This window comes from Eublepharis macularius, chromosome 1 (genome assembly GCF_028583425.1).
Source record: "Eublepharis macularius isolate TG4126 chromosome 1, MPM_Emac_v1.0, whole genome shotgun sequence".
Lineage (NCBI taxonomy): Eukaryota > Metazoa > Chordata > Lepidosauria > Squamata > Eublepharidae > Eublepharis > Eublepharis macularius.
The window spans coordinates 80,195,036-80,218,633 of NC_072790.1; the positions used below are offsets into that span (position 1 = coordinate 80,195,036).

The 23,598-nt window shown below is 36.1% G+C and overlaps 1 protein-coding gene across 1 annotated transcript in view; it reads right to left on the reverse strand.

Moving 5' to 3' along the window:
• The window catches only part of TBX18 (T-box transcription factor 18), a 30,898-nt gene that overhangs the window by 4,070 nt on the left and 3,230 nt on the right, over window positions 1-23,598 (reverse strand). The window contains exons 3-7 of the mRNA XM_054978551.1: window positions 21,569-21,670; window positions 18,237-18,408; window positions 11,406-11,573; window positions 9,618-9,682; window positions 3,781-3,875 (exon numbers count right to left, since the gene is read on the reverse strand). Coding sequence (XP_054834526.1) covers window positions 3,781-3,875; window positions 9,618-9,682; window positions 11,406-11,573; window positions 18,237-18,408; window positions 21,569-21,670 — 602 coding nt within the window. The remainder of the gene's footprint in view (window positions 1-3,780; window positions 3,876-9,617; window positions 9,683-11,405; window positions 11,574-18,236; window positions 18,409-21,568; window positions 21,671-23,598) is intronic.

The window sequence follows — 23,598 nt, forward strand, 5'->3', positions numbered from 1 at the left end:
TCATTTTTTAAAAAGTCTCTAGTCTCCTCCTTTGCCAAGATATGTCTTCTTCGTATCTCCACAAGAGAAGAGGCTAGAGACTTACTTAAAAAGAAAAGGCTGGGACATCAGAGAAACTGCTACACTTATTGGTACAAGGCAGCATGGTATAGCAGTTAATGTTGGACTAGAAACTGTCCGAATCACCACTCTGCCATCAAAGATCACTGGCTAACCTTGGCCCAGTCACAGTCTCTTGGCCTAATCTACCTCATAGTGTTGTTGTGAGGATAAAATGGAGAAGAGGAAAGCAATGTGCCAATATGGGTCCCTACTGGGGCAAAGGAGGGGTATATATGAAGTATAATAAATAAATAAAAATACAATAGTCTAGTGTTGATTTTTTTAAAAAAAAATCAAAAGTGCCCCAGTGGCGGCGGGGGGGGGGGGGGGGATGATGGCTGCTGTGGGGATAGGGTCAGGGAAAATGACTTCTGTGTGGGCCAGAAAACCCAAATTTTTCCATCCACACAGCAGCCCATCAGACTTTAGTTTGATCTTTCCCAAAGCTTTTGAGCAAAACAGGTTTGAGAAAGATCAGCAAAAAGCTGAGGAACATCGCCCCCAAAGGTTCATGAATGTACCATGATGCTGTGGGGAAACAGGAAAAAACAAAACACTTCTGCAAAACATTGAACTCTATGCAAATAATCTATGTGGAAGACACTTTTGTCCTTGAAAGTTATACATGGCTTCTTGGAAGTGGATGAGAGCCCATTAGCATGATCTTTCATCTCTAAACTAAACTACTTAGAAGGGACATTCATTTTATGCATCTGTTAACCCCAGCAATTAATACAGAAGAAAAAACAGAAAGAATGACCTTAAGGCACTTGAAAATTCTTCAGCATCTCTCTAATGTGGATGTCAGATCCAAAGCTAACTTTCCACCAAAAATATTTCTTGACACACATACTTCTTCCAATTTGCCAAATGTAACCAACCTAGAGCTTTTGCTACCAGTACTTTTACTCCAGAGCAAAGAATTTTTCTGGAAATTCTGAAACAAATAAAACTAGGTATTTTGGAGATATAATTATTTAGAAAAACTAATAGAAGGATGTCACTGCTTGACTGATTTTCTAAGTTTCTGCTGTTCTAAGCAACAAATGACAGCATGAAAAACGAAATCTGAATATTGGGCTAGGTCAAAAACTAGTGAGAATTTCTGAGAAAAGAATTTTTTTTACAGGGGTAGAGATGTTTATTTTAAAAACTACTCCACAAATTACTTAACTTGGCATGATCTTATAGTGACAGCTGTAGACAAAAATGCCTGAGGCATGATTCAAATGAAGTTAAGCACTTTTAAGTCACATTGATTTCAATGAGATTTAAATGCGTGCCTAACTCACCCATTGAAATCCAAAGTGCTTAACTTTGGCTGGATCCTACCTCTGGAGTAAAAAATGTGTGCACTGAAACAGACCAGACAGCGCTCTCACTTTTAGTGGTAGATATCCAATTTTAAAATTGATCTGCCTCCTACTTCGTCCTAGTCAGCTTCACTTCATTAAAGTTTCCTAAACAATGTTTTTGGCAAGCCATGTAACTTTCCAAAAGTCAAATTTGATAGGTCAAACTAAATCTCTTTGCAAAGAAAGCTCCTTTCTTCTATTCAATTTCAAGTCCTGAACTCAATTTTAATTTAGCAATGATACCTTTGCTAAATCTGAATTCAGAAGCACCTATAAAACAAACAAAATTAGTGGTAGAGTATGAGCTTTTGTGAGGCACAGCTCACCTCTTCAGATACAGCGAGAATGGGCATTCTAACTGTATCTGAAGAAGTGAGCTGTGGCTCACGAAAGCTCATACCCTATCACTAATTTTGTTTGTCTTATAGGTACTACTGGACTCTTGCTTTTTTCCACTGCTACAGACAGACTAACACGGCTACCCATCTTGATCTAAATCTGAATTGTCAGCTTGAATAACAACAACAATACATTCAATTTATATACCGCCCTTCAGGATGGCTTAACACCTACACAGAGCAGTTTACAAAGTATGTTGTTAAGGTCTTATAATAAAAGTCTGATCTGAGTCACGCAACAACTGTGGTTTAATAACATTTCCCAGTTAGGGTCACTGCCACCAAGCCAAGCAGGGCAAACCTCAATCAGAAGTGTTCTATAGATTCAAATAATACTGAGTCTTACTGCTCTGCCTTAAAGCATAGCCACAAACAATTAACGCTTACAATAACAATAAATCCAAATATAACAGCCACTTCAGCCATGCTTTACTTTAATCTTAAAAAAAAACATGAAAAACACAAACATTAAAACCAGGCTAAAAACATGTTATGACACCTCCTTCCTTCTGATATATTTGGGATTTGCCATTTGCTTAGAGCCAATCTGTTATAACAGAAAAATGACATTTCAGTGAAACGGGAATCAAAACATAAAAGTCAATAGAAGAAGCCGTAGATTTATGCTTCTATATCATCTTTATTCTAAGGCAGTGTAAATAGGTTGAAATCCTAATGAAGCTTATCTCTACTGAACATCATGGGATGTACTTCTGAGAAAACATACTTAAGATAGCTCCTGCTCTCTCATTTTTATCCTCTGCAAGATGAGTAAAGGTGAGAAGAGTACCTTAAGTCACTTTATGACTAATTGGAAATTTGAACCCAGATCTCTAGCCACTGTAACATACTGGTTCTCCAGCTATATCTGTACACCTTGAGCTTGCATCTTAAACCAAACTCTTAAACCAAACCAAACTATCTTAAGTAGAGGGCACCTTGGTCTGTGCTTGTAGTTTGTCCTTTACGTGTAACTATTTTCTACTGCCCCCTTTTTTCATTTTTTCAGTTCCCTGTTTATTTTTCAGTTAAAAGGTTAGTCCAAATACTTGTTTCAGTTTTTGTAAAAATGTCGTCATGGTCGGAGTGGTTAGAGTGTTGGACTAGGATCTGGAAGACCCCAGTTCGAATCCACGCTCTGTCATAAAAGCTCACTGGCTGATCTTGCCCAATCACACTCTCTTGGCCTAACTGCCTCACAGGGTTGTTGTGAAGCTAAAATGGAGATGAGAATGATGTGAGCTGCCTTTGAAGAGAAAGGCAAGGTATAAAGGAAGTAAGCAGGTAAAAAACTGCCTGGTATACAAACAGTATACACTTCACAAACTGGGATTCTAACATATTAACATATGGAATGTGAATGCAAAGACAAACTGACGGAATAGCAGTTTTCTGGCCTTCTGGCAATAAAACAAATTTTATCAAGGGAAGAGATAATAAAATACCAACTTTTCCCCCTGCAGATTCAAACTCTACAGAATCCTAAACACTTTCTTGTGTTGGCATGGTACGCTGCAAAATGCCAAAGTCATATTTTGCAATGTATGAGCATAGCAGTTACTGTGCTCCAAGTCCTAACGTTTTTTTTGGTGTATTTTTTTGTGCAACAAATTTTGGAGTGGAATTGTAAGAGTGTTATGTATTTAAATATACTGGTGACATGGGGAAATGGTTATTACATTTAATAATCAAGACTGCTTCTCCATATGAGTACTTGCTAAAATTGCTCAACGTCAGTTTGCCATGTTGTAACTAAGGGAAAAAACTGTTGCAGGGGATTGACTGGTCTGATTGAGTTATAAACACAAGGTTCACTTTCCATCTATTCAAATCAATGGACATTTTGATGCTGTTTTAAGCATGATCTATACTGCATGCACAGTGACTAATCTGGTGCCTCCCAAGTCCCTCAATGACACTGATACCTTGTTTAGCAATCCCAGGTATATCTTCAAATGTAAGTGTCCGCAGTGAGGGTCTCCAGAATGCATAAGACTCTACTAAAGCTTCCAATCCCATCCTAGGAAACAGCACAAGAACAACATTTTGTGAGAATAATCTCTAATTTGCTTCTGACGTTTCACAGTGCTTTATGACGTCTTCTCACTCTCTCATTCACATTTTTCCACACACAAGCTCTCCATTTGCATACATACCCTTGCCTTACAGAGTGGGGCTTACTTTTAATAATAAGGTTACAAGTATTTTTATATACAGTATTTTAAACTGAACAGCAACAAGCAACTGGTTTTATGCCCTCATAGTCATTTGCAATGAACTTGTTTGAGAGTAAGACACACAAAAGCCAAAAACACAGGGTGCTGGCTTTCTTCCTTCCTGCTACTGCTAAATCAAATATTTCAAAGGCTAAAAATATATTAAATACCTCCCAAATATTGCTTTTCCATATGAGTACTTCTGGAAATTGCCAGAATGCCATCTTGTACTTAGAATCTAAACAGTGGATACTATATTATACATCTGGCTGACATTTCAATGTTAAAAATACATGGAACTAGAAATGGTTGGGATACGGAACTCATTTGAAATGGATGGAGCACAGTGAGAACTCTTTAGAAACCAGATACCAGCCCTGTTTTGCGCTACATAGGCCTCCTCCAAGAGCTCTGAAAGACAAAAAAGTTAAGCCTACATACCGATACAACCAATGTAATTATGTTTACATCTTAGAGCTGGAAAAAGTGTAGGAAAGAAAAACCAAAATCATCAGAGACAGGAAGCATTTTGATTTTTTTTTTAAAAGTGTACATGATAAAAAGGATTATAGGATTGTGAACAGTGGAGAAAGAGTTGAGACAGAAATATTTCTCCCTTTTCATAGCACCGGAAATCAAGGTCAACCAAATAAATGGATTGCATATTTATTTAAGAGAGATGAAAGAAAAATTCTTCACACAGTGCATAATTAACTTATAGAATTCATTCTCTTTGGGGAAAAATCAAAACTAGAATTATATTTACCATAATAGTTTGAATCAACCAATCTTTTTTCCTGATATGCTTTTTTAATTCAGTGGTTCCAGAAAGATTTCAGAACTGTTGCAGGAAAGAGCTATAAAACATTTACTAAATGTGGACTTTAAAAATAGCATTCATTTTTCCCCCTGTGGTAATGGAGGCTTTTCATTTCTAGTTAAAACAGAGATAAAAGCCCACCTCCTGGAGAAGTCCAGCCAAGGTGATAATTTATACAAGATGTCTTCCAACAATTTCCACATTTTAACACCATCCTAATTTATACTACCAAATGGCTGATTTTATTTAACTAAGCCATCATATTTTTCTCCTGAAGTACTTAAAGAAATTTTCATACCTCCCTGAGTAAAGATTTTTATAGGATCATTTTCTAAGGCCTACATGAAGGATCTAACTATTCTCAGTATATAAATTCTATTTCACATTGCAAAACATTCATCCGGAAAAGAGTGCTTTCAAAGGATAAAGCCACTGGTTTCTACAAAACCATGTGTGAGACTGTAAATAACGTGAACAAAAAATTAAACTTTTTAGTTACAGGTTGCCTAAAGCTTCCTAAAAGAACTATAAAACAGTATTTCTGCCAAGCTATACTAAGGTAACAATTTTCATCTTGATATTGTTACGTATGCAATGCTGCAGAAATATGAACATGGGGGAGGGGACTAGACTCATATTAATGGATTTAGGCTGAGATCCAAACTGCACCAAAACCACTTCCCCATGAGTATGTCCAGCATATGGACTTCCTTGTGTTGCACTGGATACTGTATAAAGCACCCCCTCCCACAATGCCATGTCTAACATTTGGATCACAAACCAGGGCTATGTAGTAGGGGAGGTCTGGTAAATCCATGCAATCCTAAACTACTTACATGAGACCATACTTCACTGATTTTAATGGGATTAATTTCCAAATAAGTATGCTTAGGACACAGTACTGGGAAAGATTGTTGCTTGGAATGCATTAACATCAGTTACTTGTATTGAAGCTATACCAATATATACTAGCTGAGAACCTGACATACTAATGTTTAATTGATTTAGGTTGCAATCCGAACGACACTCCTGGGAATAAGCCCAGGGCCGGTGCCACGATTGAGGTGGTGAGGCAGGTGCCGCAGGTGCTGGGGTGCTGGAGGGGGCGCCGGTGACAGAGGTGCTCGCTACGGAGCTAGCATGCCTGGCCCGTGGCTGCTGCAGCCGGCCAGCCCTGCGCCGCTGCCACACGCCCCTGGCTGGGCGCAGCAGCCATGGGCCAGGCACAGCAGGCGGCCGGGGCGGCCTACGGAGCGCGCCTCCGTGTGCTGCCCCAGCCACTCACCAGCCAATAGGCCCAGCTTTGCTGTGTGATGATGTCATCATGTGGTGACGTCATCACGTAGGCTGGGGGTGTGCTCGCGCACTGTGTGTGCATGCACATGGGGGTGGCCGCGGGCGCCAGAAACCCTGGAGCTGGTGGTGAATAAGCCCCACTGAATAACAAGGGACTTTCTTCTGAGTAGAAATGCTTAGGATTGCTCCCACAGTGTAGCACTTTGCTGAATATACAATAGTAACTTCTTTAAAAAAAATTTTTTAAAAAAAGATTAGAGAAAGTGTGTAATAAAGTTTATACAGGCAGTAGTTGAAGTGAATTTGAGACTTACACTAACTTAAACAATTAGCATCTTTATAACTAAATTATAACAAACAAGCACTACATTTAAAATTAAATTCAACTGATAAAACTTAGCTGTATAATAAATCTCCTTCCTTTTCCTTGTTGCTTATACAAACGCTAGTATCAACTATTTCACTAATCATTCCCTATGCGTCATCTTTTTATTTTTATGCTACCTTAATTAATATTAGTTCTGGGCTAAGTAATCAAAGAAATCTCTACATTTTCCCCAAAATTCAATTATTGGTCTATTGTGTACATAAGCATTTAATTAGGCCATTAAAGCATATTCATGAACCTTATCTATCCACGCTGACACTTCAGGAGAGGCATCAGCTTTCTGTCTCGCTGCATATAACTCTCTAGCTGCTGTCACCATATAACAAAAGACATTTCCAGCATTGACCATTATAGCCTTTAGTAATTTTCGCAATGTCTTTAGGGGTAATATACCATCTGAAAAACATTTTATACCAATTTTCTCTTAATAACTGACAGGCTGTAAATTTTATATCCTTGGTCCATAGGTCGTCCCATAGGTTCATTGGAATAGTTTCTCCAAAATTTTCCATCCATTTTATCATACAGGTTTTGACTTGCTCCGTTTCTGTGTAGTGTTGCAACAATGTTTTATAAATTTCCCCTGAGATGTTTCAGATCTCCAGAAATTAACAGTAAAAATTCAGTTTTTCCCCTTAATTTACAATCTTGTTTATTAAATTGTTCTTTTAATTGTTCCTCAGCACCATTTGGTGATACATCAGCCATGGAATAGATCTAATTTCTTAACTCCTTTCTAATCTCTGGATTTCCAAGTACTGGTTTAGAAGGCTCTCAAAGGAACAATGGGTGACCTTCTTGAATTGATGCTATATTGAAGCAATTTTTGTCAACAGCTTATATGGACTCTTCTAAAAATACAAGACAAATTACATCTTCCTCTAATAGCTAAACAAATTTTCATTTTTGAAAAGTAGAAGTTCTCATGGCTGCAGTGATAAACTGAAAAATTGAGAGTGCGTACTAACTGCTTTGACACCAAAAGTATATATGAAGCCGCTGCACAGTGAATCAAACTATGGCTCTATCTTGCTGAGTTTTGCCTATTCTGATTGGCATTACATGAATAAATGTACCTGCCTTACCCCATTGGTCTATCAAGGTGAATACTGTCTATTTTCCTGGCAGTGGCTCAGGTACTACTATTTCATATTAATTACTACCTGATGCTTTTAACTGGACTGAACATGGGACCTTCTGTGTGCAAAGCAGATGTTCTACCACTGAGTCATGACCTCTCCTCAAGAGCAACATCTGCTTCTTGAAATCTTTTAACTGTAAATATCAACGATTTAACACTAGCCCATATGCATATAAAATATTTTTTCTACTCATCCCTCCCCCACTATTGCTTCTAACAGTCACTTTTCATTCACCAAAGTTCCCTGTCTTGCACATAATTCTTCCATCCTCAAGATTATTAAGAGAGGGCAGCTTGCATGGCAGTTGCTTGAACACGAAGCTACTATTTCTACCAATGCTGACTGCAGTTACTTAAAGTAACGTATTTGATTGATTTTTCACCAATGAATTAGTGTAGAATTTAACTCACCAGAATATTATTGATACTGGGCGTTGCAGTGGTGGTTTTGCATGAAAACATCTAATATTGAAAAAGTTTCCAGCAATTTAAACACATTACATCTTTTCCTATTATCTTCTGCAACAGAGAATTATTACTCCCTGCCTTTTTTCTGGAAACTTTTTTACCTAAGCAGGTCTACTGAGAAGTCTATTCAAACAGGATTACTCCTAGGAAAGTGTTCTTAGGATTGCCTTACTAAAGATTTACAGATTATTATTGTCCTGACTTAAATAGGCCTAATAAAAACCTAGCACATTTACTCTTTTTTCATATGACAGAGTCTAAAACAATGCAGTTTTAAGCTATAACAATTTTGTTTGTTTAATGCAGATTTATTTTAAGTTTATTTTCTGAACGTTTTAAAGTGTTCCTTTTCATTTAGAACTGTAGGGCAGAAGGACAAATTTGATGGCAAATGGTGTGGGGGGGGGGGAGATTTTCACTCACCTTTGTATCTTTCATGAAATAAATCCATTGTGAAATTAAACAAATTACAAATAAAACTAGAGCCCATTATAATTAATCTGCTTTGACTTAATTCTTGTAAAAAACACACCAATCTAGAATTTTTGTTGGTGAAGATCTTCCAGTCTTTACAAACATTTCTTTCTTTTCTCTTGATGCTATAAATATGAACAGCATGCATTAGAGAGGAGGGGGAAATACTGTTCCTAAACCTATCTAGGTAAGCATATTTAACGGCATGTCTGCCCTAAACTTGCAGTCATTCCTGTTCCCCCTGAACTGCAGTTTTGCATAGGGTAAGCAGGCAATGGATCTTTAACACAGAATTCTCAGCATTTTGTTAAACAATCATTGCTGTCAGGATCCCTGGAAGGAAGCACGATAGTTAAACTGATATAAAACAGGTGCAAATTTATAGTGCAGAATACCCTACGGTATTACAATGCTATAAAATTGCTAATGCACCGATGTATTCCCTGTAGGTGTAAACAAAGTGTTGCGCAAAAGAGAGTATTGATAATAAGTAAATATGCAAAACAGCCTAATTCTTTCCAGAGTTAGTAGCAAAAATTCTGAAAACATTTCTGACTGTGATATTACTGCTTTAGTCTCTATAAATCCATACCTAATGCTTATTTTTGAAACGAGGACAATATGCAATTCAGTTTCATGCGATCCATGTTTAGACATGTAACTTTAATCTGCTTTCATATACACGGAACATGGAACAAGGCACTTTCGATGCACTTTGCTACTGGATTTTACTGTTAGTGCATTGAAAGTGGACTGAAAGTTCAGGACTCAGCATGAGTGAAAAAAATGTAACTTAAACAACTTCCTTAATTCTAGTTTGAATGGGAAAAACAAAGTTTCATAATAATTATTCTTACACCACATTAATCTTAATGTTATTTGCAACTTATTATTTGTGTTCTTAGTATGAAATCCCTCATAATTGTTGTTAAAAATGAAATCAGTATTCTAAAACTCACCTGTTACGTCCAGAGTCTCTAAACCCTTTGGCAAAAGGATTCCTATCAATCTTGAGTCGAGTGATCTGTCAAGAAAACACAGTATAATCATAGGAAAGATTATTCACATCCATCTTATACCGGAATGCAAAATGTGTGTGTGTGTGTGTGTGTCTCCTCCAGCTAAATAAAGTTAGCAAGGCACCCTGCAATTATAGAAGTATTGTCTGTTCCCTTTTGCTTCGTCTCGGCCGTTTCCGCACGGCTTACCTCAACCCGAAACACTGCGCAACATGCCGAAAAAAAACGTGGAAGATCGCGTTTTCTTGCGTGAGTTTTGTGCAATGTTAACTTTACACAGGTGACAAAGCATAGAACAATAGTAATAGAGCAACAGTAAACAGACAGAAGTGTCCAAAGCAAGCAGCCTTCCTAAAGCATTGGGAGATGACAACAGAGTCAAGATTCTCTTTTTCAACAGGCACCTTCGTTAATTCAACTGCAAGGCAAAACTTGTTCCGCAGCTGAAAAACTCACTGAAAATCCTCTATTTATGTTACATCTGTCTTCACCCTGTAGCAGTGGAGTCCATGATGAAATGATTTATTTCATACTGCAGTGCTGGCATGTAGATACCACTGTGGTAGCACGGAACAAGAACAAAGGACACAGTCTTGGACCAAAGAATCCAAAAGAATCCAGCTTTTATTTTAAAATGAAGTTCAGAACTATTATGTTGCAAGGAAGAAAGTTTCTGTGCTTAAAGAAGAAAGCATAATTGTATGACTGCAGTGTTTGTTGAAAGACTCGATAGCATAAAGTGAATAAAAAAATATTGGATTATAATAATAATCTCTCACAATTAACTCAAATATATCCCTCAAATTTAGGATCTTGCATCAAGCTGTTCACAGGTATTTTGTATGCATCTCACTGAATACAGCATAAATCCCAGTCTTACTTCTTGCAACTGTTCAGTGTAGATAATGCACCATCACTGAGAAAACCCTGTCTCTGGTCACCAATCACTTTACCTTTGAAGGTGTGAGCACAGAGAGCAAAGCCTCAGAAGAGGATCATAACTGGGGGGGCTGGACAATATGGGTAAGGACAGTCCTTCAAGTATACAGGCCCCATAAAAGAGCCAGCACTTCGAATTTTTTCCGGAAACAGATGGACAGCCAGTGCAGGACTTACAGTGCAGAAGTGATACGATCCCTATATCCAGACCCTGACAGTAGCCTAGCTGCCAAATTTTGAACCAGCTAAAGTTTCCAGGCGGCTTTCAAAGACACACTCACATAAAGCATATTACAGTGATTATAACTTGGATGTGATCACAGCGTAGAGCACTCTGACCAGATTACACTTTTCAGAGAATGGTTGTTCTAGATGCACAGGTGTTCCTGGGTTGTACATATGAGACTGGACATTATGATGATCACTTGTACCACAGAACATGTAAAACAAATGAAAATTTTCACAAGAGCAATTCTGGCAATGGATGTCCCTAATTTTTTCTTTCACAATGACTGAAACAAGGCTTCTTTTTACTCTTCCTTCTGAAGTGCATTTATAGGCTTTTGGAGCAGAATTCAATATGCTTTGTGCTTCCCACCCTTGATTCATTTTCTGAGGACCACAACAAATTCCATTACAGAGACTATAAAACATTACAGAGTCTATTAAACAACTGTCTTTTTAAACTGAAGGTCATAGCAGAAATTTTATCTCCTCCCACCATTTGCCTAGAATTCACTGACAAGCCAATTATCTATATGCATAAATGTAAAACAAAATCAAAGTTACCTGCTGGTTCTGATATGCTGTAACAGTTGTGAAAACTGTCTCAGGAAAAGAGAATGCCTTCACCCCCTCCCCCGAAGGAATGGGTTTGACTGGGGACAGATCATCCCCACAGTCTTTCCGAATGACGTGGACACGAGGCTGATATTTGTGCATAGAATGGAGGATGATCTACAACAACAACAACGAGAGAGAGATTTGTTATAAACGATTCCCTGTTGCTTCAATATCCACAGTATTTTAGGTACATAAAAGTATAGTTTTTCTTGCTTGTATATTGCAAACCCAGATAAATTTGATGTACCACAAAACTCAACTGGGTTCAGATCAACAAAGTCCCTCTGGGAGATGATTTTGTAACTATGTGAAGGCAGAAAACACGGACTAGAAGGGGCTCAGATGGTTGGACTGCAACTGAATTCTTTCCAGGTCTGTCTGGAGATTTTCAGAAGAACTGTGGAATGTCCTGTTTGTTGCTTACTGAAGAAGAAATGAAAATTCAACCGCTCTATGGGCTAAATTTTAAAAAGCCTCAAGGAAAATCAGTGAGGTCTGATTTTTCTATATTGTAAAAGTAAGTGTGATTGTTTTAAAAATCTATACTATTGCTGTCATAAGAATACATATTAATGCTATAAATATTTGTTGTATCTCAAGATTAAGACAATTTACCACTTATTGCTAAGATTACCAACTATCCAGAGAATTAATAATGACCACCACTCATTTTTATGTGTGGATTCAACTACAAATTTGGATTTTCAAGGCAAGAGACAAACAGAAGCAGTTTGCCATTTCCTGCCTTTATGTAGAGACCCTGGGCTTCCTTGGTGGTCTCCCATCCAAGTACTGACCGGGGGCTACCGGCTTCGCTTCCAGGAACTGAGGAGATAAGGCTAGCCTGGGGTGATCCAGTTCATGGCTACAAATATGCATACTGGTAATAAATACCAGGGCAGAACAGAATGAAAACTAGTTAAATGGTTAAAAGAAAAGCTTGATATTCCAAGCCCAAACCCAAATTGTTCTAAAGAGCAAACATTCTAGCAGTCTGGCAGTACAATCCTAAATAGAGTTAAACCATTCTAAGTCTACTGAAGTTCATGGGATTAGAAGGTGTAACTCTGTTTAGAACTGTATTCTGCATGTCTTGGCGGGGGGGGGGACTTACATTCATTTTATATTTTTTATGAAATTGCTTTTAATGGTTCAAAACCAAAAACGTTGTTATTACTTTTGGAGGCCTATTAATACCCATAAAGGTTTCATGGCTACTAGCCGATAGAAAATCTAATTAAGAAGAGGAAATTTTTTAATTTCCTGTTTCATTATTGGCCACAGAATATGAAATCACCATTGTATGTCATCCTTCCCACTACCTACCATTTCTTGGCATAACATTAATGCCAAATACCATGAAATGTAATTTCTCCAATTAAAAGGAAGGGTTTTATATTTGAATAAATATGGCCTTGGCCAGTTGGGATGATTTTTCATGAATTCATTCCTCACTGGGGGACATGAAACTGTTTTGAATAAGCAACTTTCCAGATACTGGAGCTTTCACAAGAGTGAAGTCACACTTTTGACACTCACATCAGAAGCAACCAAATATTGTGCTCAGATATGTTCCTTCCATAATACAGTTTCCCCAATTTCTAGATCCTAATGCAAAGCAAGATGCCAAAAAAATTTGACTGAACTTAATGTTCAAGCCACATTTCCCGATTTAGGAGCTGTTTCTTAAAATTACAAGGAAAAATATGAAAATACCCACAACTCTATATACCAGGGGCTGCAAATATTCAATTTATATTCTGGGGAGGACGGAATATAAATCAAATCAATCAATAAATAAATTAATTAATGTAAGAGCCACATATAATAAACGTCAGATATTTGAGAGCCGCAAGACATGATACATTGAAGTGACTTCAGAGGAAGAGGTGAATTTGGGGGAGTGTCTTGAAAGTGAAATCACAGGAAGGGGTGGGGTTTGGGTGCAGTATGCTGGAAGTGACATAATTGGAAAGGGTGGGGCTTGGGAAGAGCCATCACCTGACCTTTGACAAAAGTGATATCATATTCTTGATAGGCTTCATCCCCAAAGTCCCCAGGTATTTTCTGAGCTGGAACTGGCAACCCCAACATTTTTATTGAAAATATGAAAGACATGGAAAGAAAGAAGGAAAGATGGAAAGGGAGGGAAATAAACTAAACTAAACTGTAGAGCCATGACAATACTCAGAGACCTCCGGAAGCAGCACACTACGTCTAGAAGAGCTGCATGCGGCTTCCAAGCCACAGTTTGGCCACCGCTGCTATATACGACTCTTTAGATGCATGTTGGGTAATATTACGAAATACTCCTGTTCGCTTTTTTCTAACAAATGTTCCTTTGCACCATGTTGCAAATTTAATTTTTAACATGAGAACAGGATAGCATTATAGTGTGGAATACTGTTTCTCAAGAAAAGCAGCTGTTGGGAACACTCCCTTGTGCTTTCCTGGCCTGGGACAATTCTTTGAAACTAAACTTTACTGAAATCAGTGGCATTTATTTCCGTGTCCTTAGGATCAGACTGGCAGACAAAATTATTCAGCCACTTTTACTTTAGTGAGAGGCTTGTGGGCTTGACCGAAAAGAGGGGTGGGGGGCTTATATGATTCAGCCTATTAGTGGAAAAGAGTCCCAAGGATTTCAGTAGAATATCGGCTGAAATAAATAAGAAGTTGAGGAGCTGACACAATTCATGAAACAGATTCAGGACAAATTCCACCATACATTTTTCCTGTCCCTCATACCTGTAATTACACAATGGATCTTCTGATAATCTTCAATAGACTGCTGGATTTTATATCCTTACAAAAAAAAATCCATGCACAGATAATTTGGGGTTACAAAGATGGACTAATGAACTGTCATGTAAACCTGTACTTCTCGTTCCTCTATTTTTTAATTCATGAAGCCTTGTCATGTGTACCAGAGATTCAGCTTTACTGTACAGACCACCTTGAAATCAAAGCAGCTAAAATTTAATTAATCTAGTAACTGGGTTACGCAGACTAATATATGTATAAGAGTGTGTCTATGATAAGTGAGGAAGTAATTCACAGCATTTAAATGCAGAACAATGAGCAGTTAGAACTGCATCTGATGGGTTTTTAATTATCCTGATTACACAAAAGAACAAATATTTTATTTCGTTAGGATAATTCTGTACTGTCTCTTCAGAGTCCTGCTCAAGGTGGCTTTCAATTAAATTAATATAATGAAGTTAAAACAATGTCACAATATTAAAAACAAGCTATTGGGCATAAGCATAAAAGTTATCCATAAAACAGACACAGAACATTAAGAACCCCTAATTAAAATACTGCACACACAACTTTGTAGTGGCTAAATTGTACATATACCTAACCTTACACAAGGGCTTACATATTCACACAGATTGCATAGGCTACAACTGGAAATTGGCATCTTCTTCTTCCCACGTTTCCCTTTGTCCCTTACTATAACTTTTCTCCTTCATTTCACCTTCCTACTGTATCTTCTACAAATGCAAAATGTGCAGGATCATTAATAGCTACTCCATATTTAAAACCACAACACTCTATTTTTAAAACTACAGTCTCTCCAAACAGCTAAAGCCAAATTAACAGTGACAACTGCCATCAACAAAGTTAAGAACTTGTCCCTTGAAATCTGAGGCCACAATCCAAAACACAGTTACACACTTAAGCAAACAGAAATTAGTGGGTTAAATATTCCTAACTTTGTGTTGGATTGTGGTCTAAGAGTTTAAAAGAGTTTAGATTTTAAAAGTACAAAGAAAATAAGTTTTGCTTTGTCTTGTGGTCCCAGTCCTTTCCAAACATTACTGTAATACTTTTAATTGTAGATTGAAAACTGCGACGGCAAGAGAACCACTTTTTCTAGGATGACGGTTGAGATTCTTGCAACTTTTACACATAGCCTTTATGGTAATAAGTGTGACTGTAATGCAAGAATCCAGTGCACATACTCATAGCTTTTAACATAACTTGTAATGCCATGAAAGCTAATTGTTTTAAATTGACAAAAGAATACAATACAGCTTATGAAGTCTGACAAGCAAATTAGCTTTCAAGATTGAAACAAAAGTGGAGGAAAAACTGCAAGGAAAGCAAAACTTGACGCTGCACTTGTATTCAAAGAACTAAGTTCAGATTTTCATTCTTTTGTATCGAGAATAAAACTAAGGAGCTGAGCAACAAAGGTTGGAAGGTGGTGGTGATAATGATGGAAAGAAAATAATTTTTGTTGCCACTTATCATGCGCCAAATGAAGAGCTCATAGTTACTGATACATCCTTAAACCAATTGGTTTGACTATGTATGCAATGTGTTAACGACTGCTCAGACCTTCAATGCAATTTGTCAGTATTTCTAAGAATTCAGATCTGAATGCTAAGTTATACAAAGCTACCTCCAAACTCCATCTATTCATTTATAAGGGATCTCCTTTATAAGGAACATTTCCCCCTATGATTTTATTCTACATGTGCAATAATTCAACTACTTCAAAACATTCCTTCAATCTGTCATAATGTCCAAGGAATAAAAGTGTATCCTTTGGAACAGAAATTTCTCTGGTTTGTGTTTCTATATTGTCCAGTAATAATAAATGACATTCTTTGCAATCTCCCCAATTTTAAAAAGACCAATTTATTATGCAATTTTTTGTCTTTGTCTTCAAACTTACATTCCAGTTTTCAAGGCACATTTTAGGGCTGAATCAGTTCAATGTGTATTTTGAATTGCTCTAGGAAAAAGCTACTTGACTTTCTTCCAAACTGAAGTACTTAGTAAAGAGAAATGCTTGAGTAATCCTAAAGTATTCCACACAATGAATAATAGCTTTATGGCAAGGGCTATGAAGTTTTCAACTCAGAGGGGAAATGTTATACCTTTATGATTACACAATGTGAAAAGTTGGTCTCAGCCTATCTTGGGAATGTATCTGTAGACTTTGATTATGTAGATCAAAGACGTTCATTTACCTACTGTACCCAGTGAAAAGAATAATTATAAGCAATCATTTTATTTTATTTTTTTATTCATTGCCAATTGCAGAGTTGAGAACCCTCAACTGCATCATAGTCGCCCAACTGCTGCATCCAAACAAGTCCACGGAAATTAGCACATAAGCGCAGTGCTTAATAGTCTGCATCCTCTACTTCATTAATGCCATCAATATTTAAGACCGTACTTAATTGCTAAAGTCCCTATTAGTTGTAACAATGCAACACTCTTATTGAGTTGAATGGAAACTTCTCCAAATATGAAAACATGTCTATACTCGAATGCAGAATCAAGCCCCAAAAATGCCGAGGCAAATGGCATAAAGACTATCGTGCCGAGATGTATTTCATCTTAAATAAAACACCAACTTTTGTTAAGCAAGTGACTAGCCGCACCAATTTCCAACTATTAATCTTTATTGGAGAATGGTTGCTCTGCATATTAAAAATGGGTAGCAAAAAGAAAAACTAGAACAGGAACACAGTATATGTGGCATAGACTCAGTTGTTGACAGCTTAGTTCATAATTGCACCGTTTTTTAGAATCTAGGAAAACCTGCTTTCATTTTTACAAAACCAATCATTTTCTTCTATCTGACCAACAGTATGCTTAACTCATGAACAGATCGATTCTTATAGCTGTATAGACTGGACTGTACATAGCAATTGCCCATTTCATGTGATAATGAAACCTGGTAATACTTGGAGGTCAGTGTATTGTATTCGGACCACATTTAAATAATAGCCACAACTCAGTCTCAGTGACAAAACAGGAATAACAGCTAAAAAAATTCTGATGACTTTTTCATCTCTGTGTTCTTTTATATAAGCCGATGGTCTTGCTTCTCTACAAGAATATTAAGACAGCCCTCAGTTGTTAGATATTTTTCTATAAGCATAGTATTTCAAAGGAATTAATGTGGAATTTATTACTGAATTTTCAAAACAGTATTAAGAAGCCTCCTCTCAAAGCCATTTATATATATATATATATATATATATATATATATATACACACACACACACACACACACACACACACACACACACACACACACACACAGTATTTACCAAAAGTTTGAAACGTGAGTATACTAGGGAGTACTCGAAAAATAATGGTGTATCTTTTTCCCTCTAGTTTTGAATAGAAAAGAAAATATTTCTATGATGTATTTTATCACGTGAGGTGGTGTCATAACTAAACAATCTGGTGCTTGCAAACAGAACACTTAGAATGAACAATTCCCTGCCAGTTTTGCAGAAGTAATGAGCTTCAGCTGTGAAAGGGTCTTGCTCCATAAGGCAGGTAATAAATCATTATCAGAGTGAACACAGCTCTCATGTTGTTCCTTTTGAGTACCGTTATTAACACCTCATGGATTTTTGCACAAATGATTTAGTTTTTTTTTTTAAAAAATTAGTTGGATTTTGCTCAAGTAAAATTGTTGTATGTGGAAAACATTTTTTAAGTCAAGCATATTTTTCTCACCATGCTTTCTATAAAGAACTTTCTATAAAGAACTGAACATTGACAAAATGTGCATTGACGAAATGTACTGCTAATTTTATGCTTTCCATGTAATGTGATTTCTCCAAGATAGAAAGCAGTCTTGTAATTACTAATTAATCATCATGGCAAAATCTAAAAGGATGCAAGCATATAACCTGGTCTTTGCATGGCCAATCTAGTTTTTTGAATTTGAGGTTACATCAGAGGTCCTTTTTTAAAAAAATGCAGTATTTTATACATCATAGACAACAACATACTCACATGGCCCTGGTCATCCAATTCATTGTTTGTAAGTTTCAGTTTGTCAAAGCTGATGACTTGCCTCATCCAAGTCTCTCCTGAGGCAGGTGAATCTGGGTGAATATATACACGGGGAGGCACAGGTGAGTCAGCATTACCAGCCACCATCCATTTGGAGCTGTGATAAACATACCTATGGAAAGAAACCCAGTGTATGGCAGTCACAATGGAAATAATTCACTGGCATTTTTTATAATTTGCAACAAAAAATGTCTATGGTATGATAGTAAATTCCTGTTTGATTGAGATGCTGGACGATTGTCAGTCAAATTATTGTCAAATACTTCATGAAGCCAAGAATACAACAGTGTAAATGACATCTTATATTTTTTATTTCACCAAACTACCATTTGTTAGGAAGAAGAAACTTTAAAAATTTCTTTTGTTTCTAATGCTTATTTATTTGCTTTATCTTTGTTTTAATTTCTTTTTTTGAAAAAAAAAACCCTGCTACTATAGGCTGACCTTGGTGATGTTCCAGGATAAAAACTACAGAAAAGAACTGTGGAGCAAATTTTTTACATTTAGAGCAGCTTTGTATAACATAAAATCCAATGCATTGCTAAAAGTTGATTTTAATGTTCCACCTTGACAACTAATTTGCTTTCATACTTAGCATACCTATTAAACTTAATGATTCTGAAAGTATTTTTGATATACAGAGTTTTTAAAGAGTTGGCCAAAAACTAAGTAATTGATCATGTATTTTTAACTAAATATCCATTTAATTCTCTTCCCCTGTACAGTGTTGGGGAAATTGCAATCCCAAATAAATATCTTTGCTCAAGCTACACTGATTTATCCCACTGCATTTTAAATTAAGCTACATGTTGAAAAATCTAAAATGGGGTTGCAAAAATAAATTAGGTATTAGAAATATTCCAAGAAACATGTACTGTAATGTTTACACAATGGTATTATTTCAGTAAGAAACAACATTCTATAAAAATTTATTTTAAAATCCACAAATTAAAATTCCAGTTCTTTTAGTTCTCAAATAATAAAAACAGTATTTTGATTGTCAATAACTCCACCTTCCTTTTAAAGTAACCACTGAGCACTTTTAGACAGCAAAAGTATTGAAATGAAATCAATGTCGTGTGTTCTACTTTAAAATAACCTTGTTTACATAGACATATAGCTGGAATTTGGCAGAGAATCAAATCTGATGTGATCAAAACAGACTTGAGTTCTGTTTGACAAAAATAGATGCCTGAATCCAGACCCAATGTACGCTCCATCACAATTGAGAAGCTCAAGCAAAGAGATGCAGGGTAGAGTTGCCTGCTCCTGTGAATAGATGTGGTAGCCCTTAGGGTAGAGGAGCTCCATGTTACATCAAAGACACTGAACCTACACTAACAGTGAAATCCTAAACAGTGTTACTCCAGTCTAAGTCCATTGATTTCAATGGGCTCAGACTGAATTAACTCTGCTTAGGATTTCACTGTAAATCACTGGAGTGTGGTAATTTACTTCAGTGATACAACTGTGATCCAGTCTTACCTATTTTTAAATTATCTGTCATGTTTCTATTTATAGAATTCATTTATATGATAGTATAAATATTTACCATCCCTTTCTGATATTTACCATAATAGTAAGAGATTAAATAATTCTATGCCACACATGCTAACAGAAGCAAGATTGTGATCTTTGTGCAGAATCCACAATGCACAATTCCAATGAAAGATATATTTATTTTAAGGGAACCTCTAGCATTTATGTTCAATATTTGAAAAGTATTGTGTCACAATTTAGGAAGCAAGTGGATATTATTCAACTAAAGATACACAATATCCTTACATACAGAAAGACTGAAATATATGTTAATAAAATGTTATCTGCATGAGTCATGAGCATTTAATTCAATGAAGTTTACCCATTTTAAAAGATATCATCATTTGGGAATCATGCCCAACTTCACTAACTTCAGAAATATTCAGTCTAAAATGTGCAAAATATATTTGTTCATAACTAACCTAACCCACAAAAATATTATTCTAATCAACCTTAAACAATCTGAATGAAAAAGATGAGTCACAGAAATCAACAGGACTTAAAAATGCTTAATATGAATCAAGCAGTCCATAGGTTTTCTTTTTCTGTTTCCATAACAGAAAAAAAATACATTTTCTTATCTCTGTAGCAAATGCAGATGAATACAATTATCATATGCTTCTGTAGTGCAATCCATAATCTAGTAAAATGAAATACCAGGATATAAAGCCATCTTGGTGTTAATAAAGAATGTAGCCATTTCAACACAAATTAAAATTAATAGCTTAATTGAGGTATTATGTCTAAATTGGTTAGTGAACCAAGTTGACTAAAAAAAAGCAATGGACTGGATTCCGAGAACACTACTTGGAGCATTGCCTCCTCTCTTCCTTCAGCTAGAGAACTTGTTCTGAAGAACCATGTAGATATACATCCCACAGATTTCAGCATTGCACTCTTTCATGAAAAGACCACAACTCCAAGTTCTGAACAGCTCTAATGTGTAAATTGATTGGCGGGAGAGCCCTCCAATCAGGGATAGCTTCATCCCCTTTAGGAATACCCATAAACATAGTGTGACAACACTGTAGTTCAGAATATTCCATGACAATTAATTCCATTGTCATCTGTCTGAGAGTTTGTTAGATGTAAAAAAGTTTTATTAATGTTATGAGGACCTTAAGGAAGTCAAGGGTACAAAAACTTCAGGGCACATATAAAATGCATGATTTGTGGTGGAAGTATAAGCATAAGGAAATTGCCTTCCATATATTAAATAACTCAGGGTTTTTAGAGAATATCGTGAAGCAATTCGGGGCATTTCAAAGTGTTAAACTGTATTTTAGCATTTACTTATTCATGGTTAATTTTTATGCAGAGAACGGATAAAAATTGACCAGTTACAACAGTCACTAATAATGCTGTTCTTTGACTTGGCTAGCACAGTGCTTTATACAGGTTACAGACACTCCAAATGAACTGTACTGACTTCAACAAGTCTATGGTTAAATAAAGGGTCTGGAGGACTGTAACTTATGTGACAGGAAAAAAATTATTTGAATTCTCATCTAAAATGCGTTCAAAAATATGAGCCAAATGTACAAAGCAGTTCAGTGTTAAAAAAAATCTCTTGATTGTTCTCACGTGCTTGGCAAAGAACACTTATTTTTTATGCAGCGAGATGAGGATAGGAATTTGGAAGAGTTAACCACAACCTTCTGTTAATTTCCAAACTAGCCACGCTTTTTTCCGGTCTCCAATACTTCAAGTTTTATAAATTGTAGTTACTATACCTGTATCTTTTGTTATCCACTGGGACAATGTCCATAGCAATATAATATTGTTGATGTGGATCTAGACCTGAAATTTTCACTCTCATTGCAGGAAACATCCGTCTGAACACAAAAAAAAGAGTGTTTAATAAAAAACAGACTTGGAGACTTGTACAGAAACAGAAACATGTTTGTAAAAACAGCTCCAGCATTTTCTCATTTAAGATTATCAGCAGGAATCTTTATCATTATAACTCACTGATTAATAAAATACTTCTTTATGTAAGTCTCAACAGACTTCAGATATGTTTTCCCCCCTCAACCAATGTTTTCAAATACCTTCAGAATACCACTATATTCGAGTGTAGTTTGCTGATTAGTAAAACATTTTCATTCTAAGATTCTGTTTTAGCAATTTAAACTTTAGTAATATCAAGAAATGTACTCAAGTAGGAACTATTATTCACACAAAGCAGAACATTAAGACACCAATGCCTTACTTATTGACTTGAAAGGAAATTTTCACTGAAGGTAATAACATTTATTTCCAAATCACGGGCCCTGATCAAGAAATCTGTATGCCTAGATGTGGGGGTTTTTTTCCTGACGAAAAGGTTACCAGCACTATCATGGGAGGGACAGAGCTGATATTGCCTGAAATGAGTTTCTCTTATCCCTGAATGAACCTGTCAGAGATGATCGTACTAATTATCAATTTCTTCAATGGGGCATTAGCATTACAGAAATACTTGAGCCTGCAGGCTCCCACATCCCACTATAATACTAAACATGAATACTTAAAAAATAACCCTACTGAAATCAGCAGGACTCACTTCTTAGATCTGGAATACAAATAAAAGTCTACGGCTATGGAAGACTTGCTGCATACCTATTAAACTATATCAAACAATAGGTATCATAAAAGGTAACATATACAGGATTTGCTTAGCGTAGTCAAAGAACACATTGATTTCGGGTAGCCTTGTATATCTGAATCTACCAGTGGATATAACCCAAAGTGTTGTTTTATATTCAAATGATGATAATAGTTTTTGCACTAATAGAGTGAAATAGAAACCAAATATTAAGGAGTACATGTCTACTTTTGCTAGGGTCAAATTGGGACAGTTATGGAACAGTTAATTTTCATAAATGTCTCACATCTACATATAACTAACTGTTAATTGTGTTTACTTATTTATAAGGTTAGGTTTGAAGGAATTTTATAACAAAGACATGCTTTTTGTTATTTTGTAAGCAAAAATACAAATTCTATTTTCTTAAATCTTTTGATGTTTCAAATGTCTGAAATCAAGCCTATATTTTAGAAGGAATTAAATATTATAATTAGCTAAATAAGAGGGCAAACTTAGCTCTAGCCAGCTAGTTCATGCTGTTATTTCAGTGCACCTGTAAGATAAAAAAAAAAACCTTTGACAGGACAACTTTTAAGACAAATGTTTCCTTGTGCTGTTTAAGACTGCACTTCAATCATTAATAAAGCCCCTCTGAAAATGTAGAAGGTAACATATGGATTCAATAAAATATGTTTCTGTAATTTCTAATAAGTTCAGATACTTTTATACTATACAGGTTTTTACCATGTGTATCCCTTGGAAAGGGAAGAAAAAGGTTCTTTTTAGAAGAAAGCAGCATTCATACCCTTAACCCTAATGAACAGGAAATCCAAAATTCCAGAGATTTCTGTATCAACTAAAATTATCGTTTCTGAGCTGGCTTATAAATCAATTTTCTTTATTCATTCTGACGCATTTGTGAATTTGGGATTCTGTCTGCCATCTTCAGAAATTAACCATTTAAACATCCAGCTTCTCCAATGTAAGATTTTGTGTTTTACACAAAGCAAAGCCAATCTAAGTAGCATCTTGAGTTACTGAAGCTCAAAACAAAAGGATATCAATAGTTATTTCCTAATGTTTTGAATTTGGTTAACTGTTCTCCAATAACCCTTCTAAATCATTCATTGATATGCAATAGGCTAGAAATTGTACATTTAAAATATTTTTTAAAATACGGAAAAAGGTATTTCT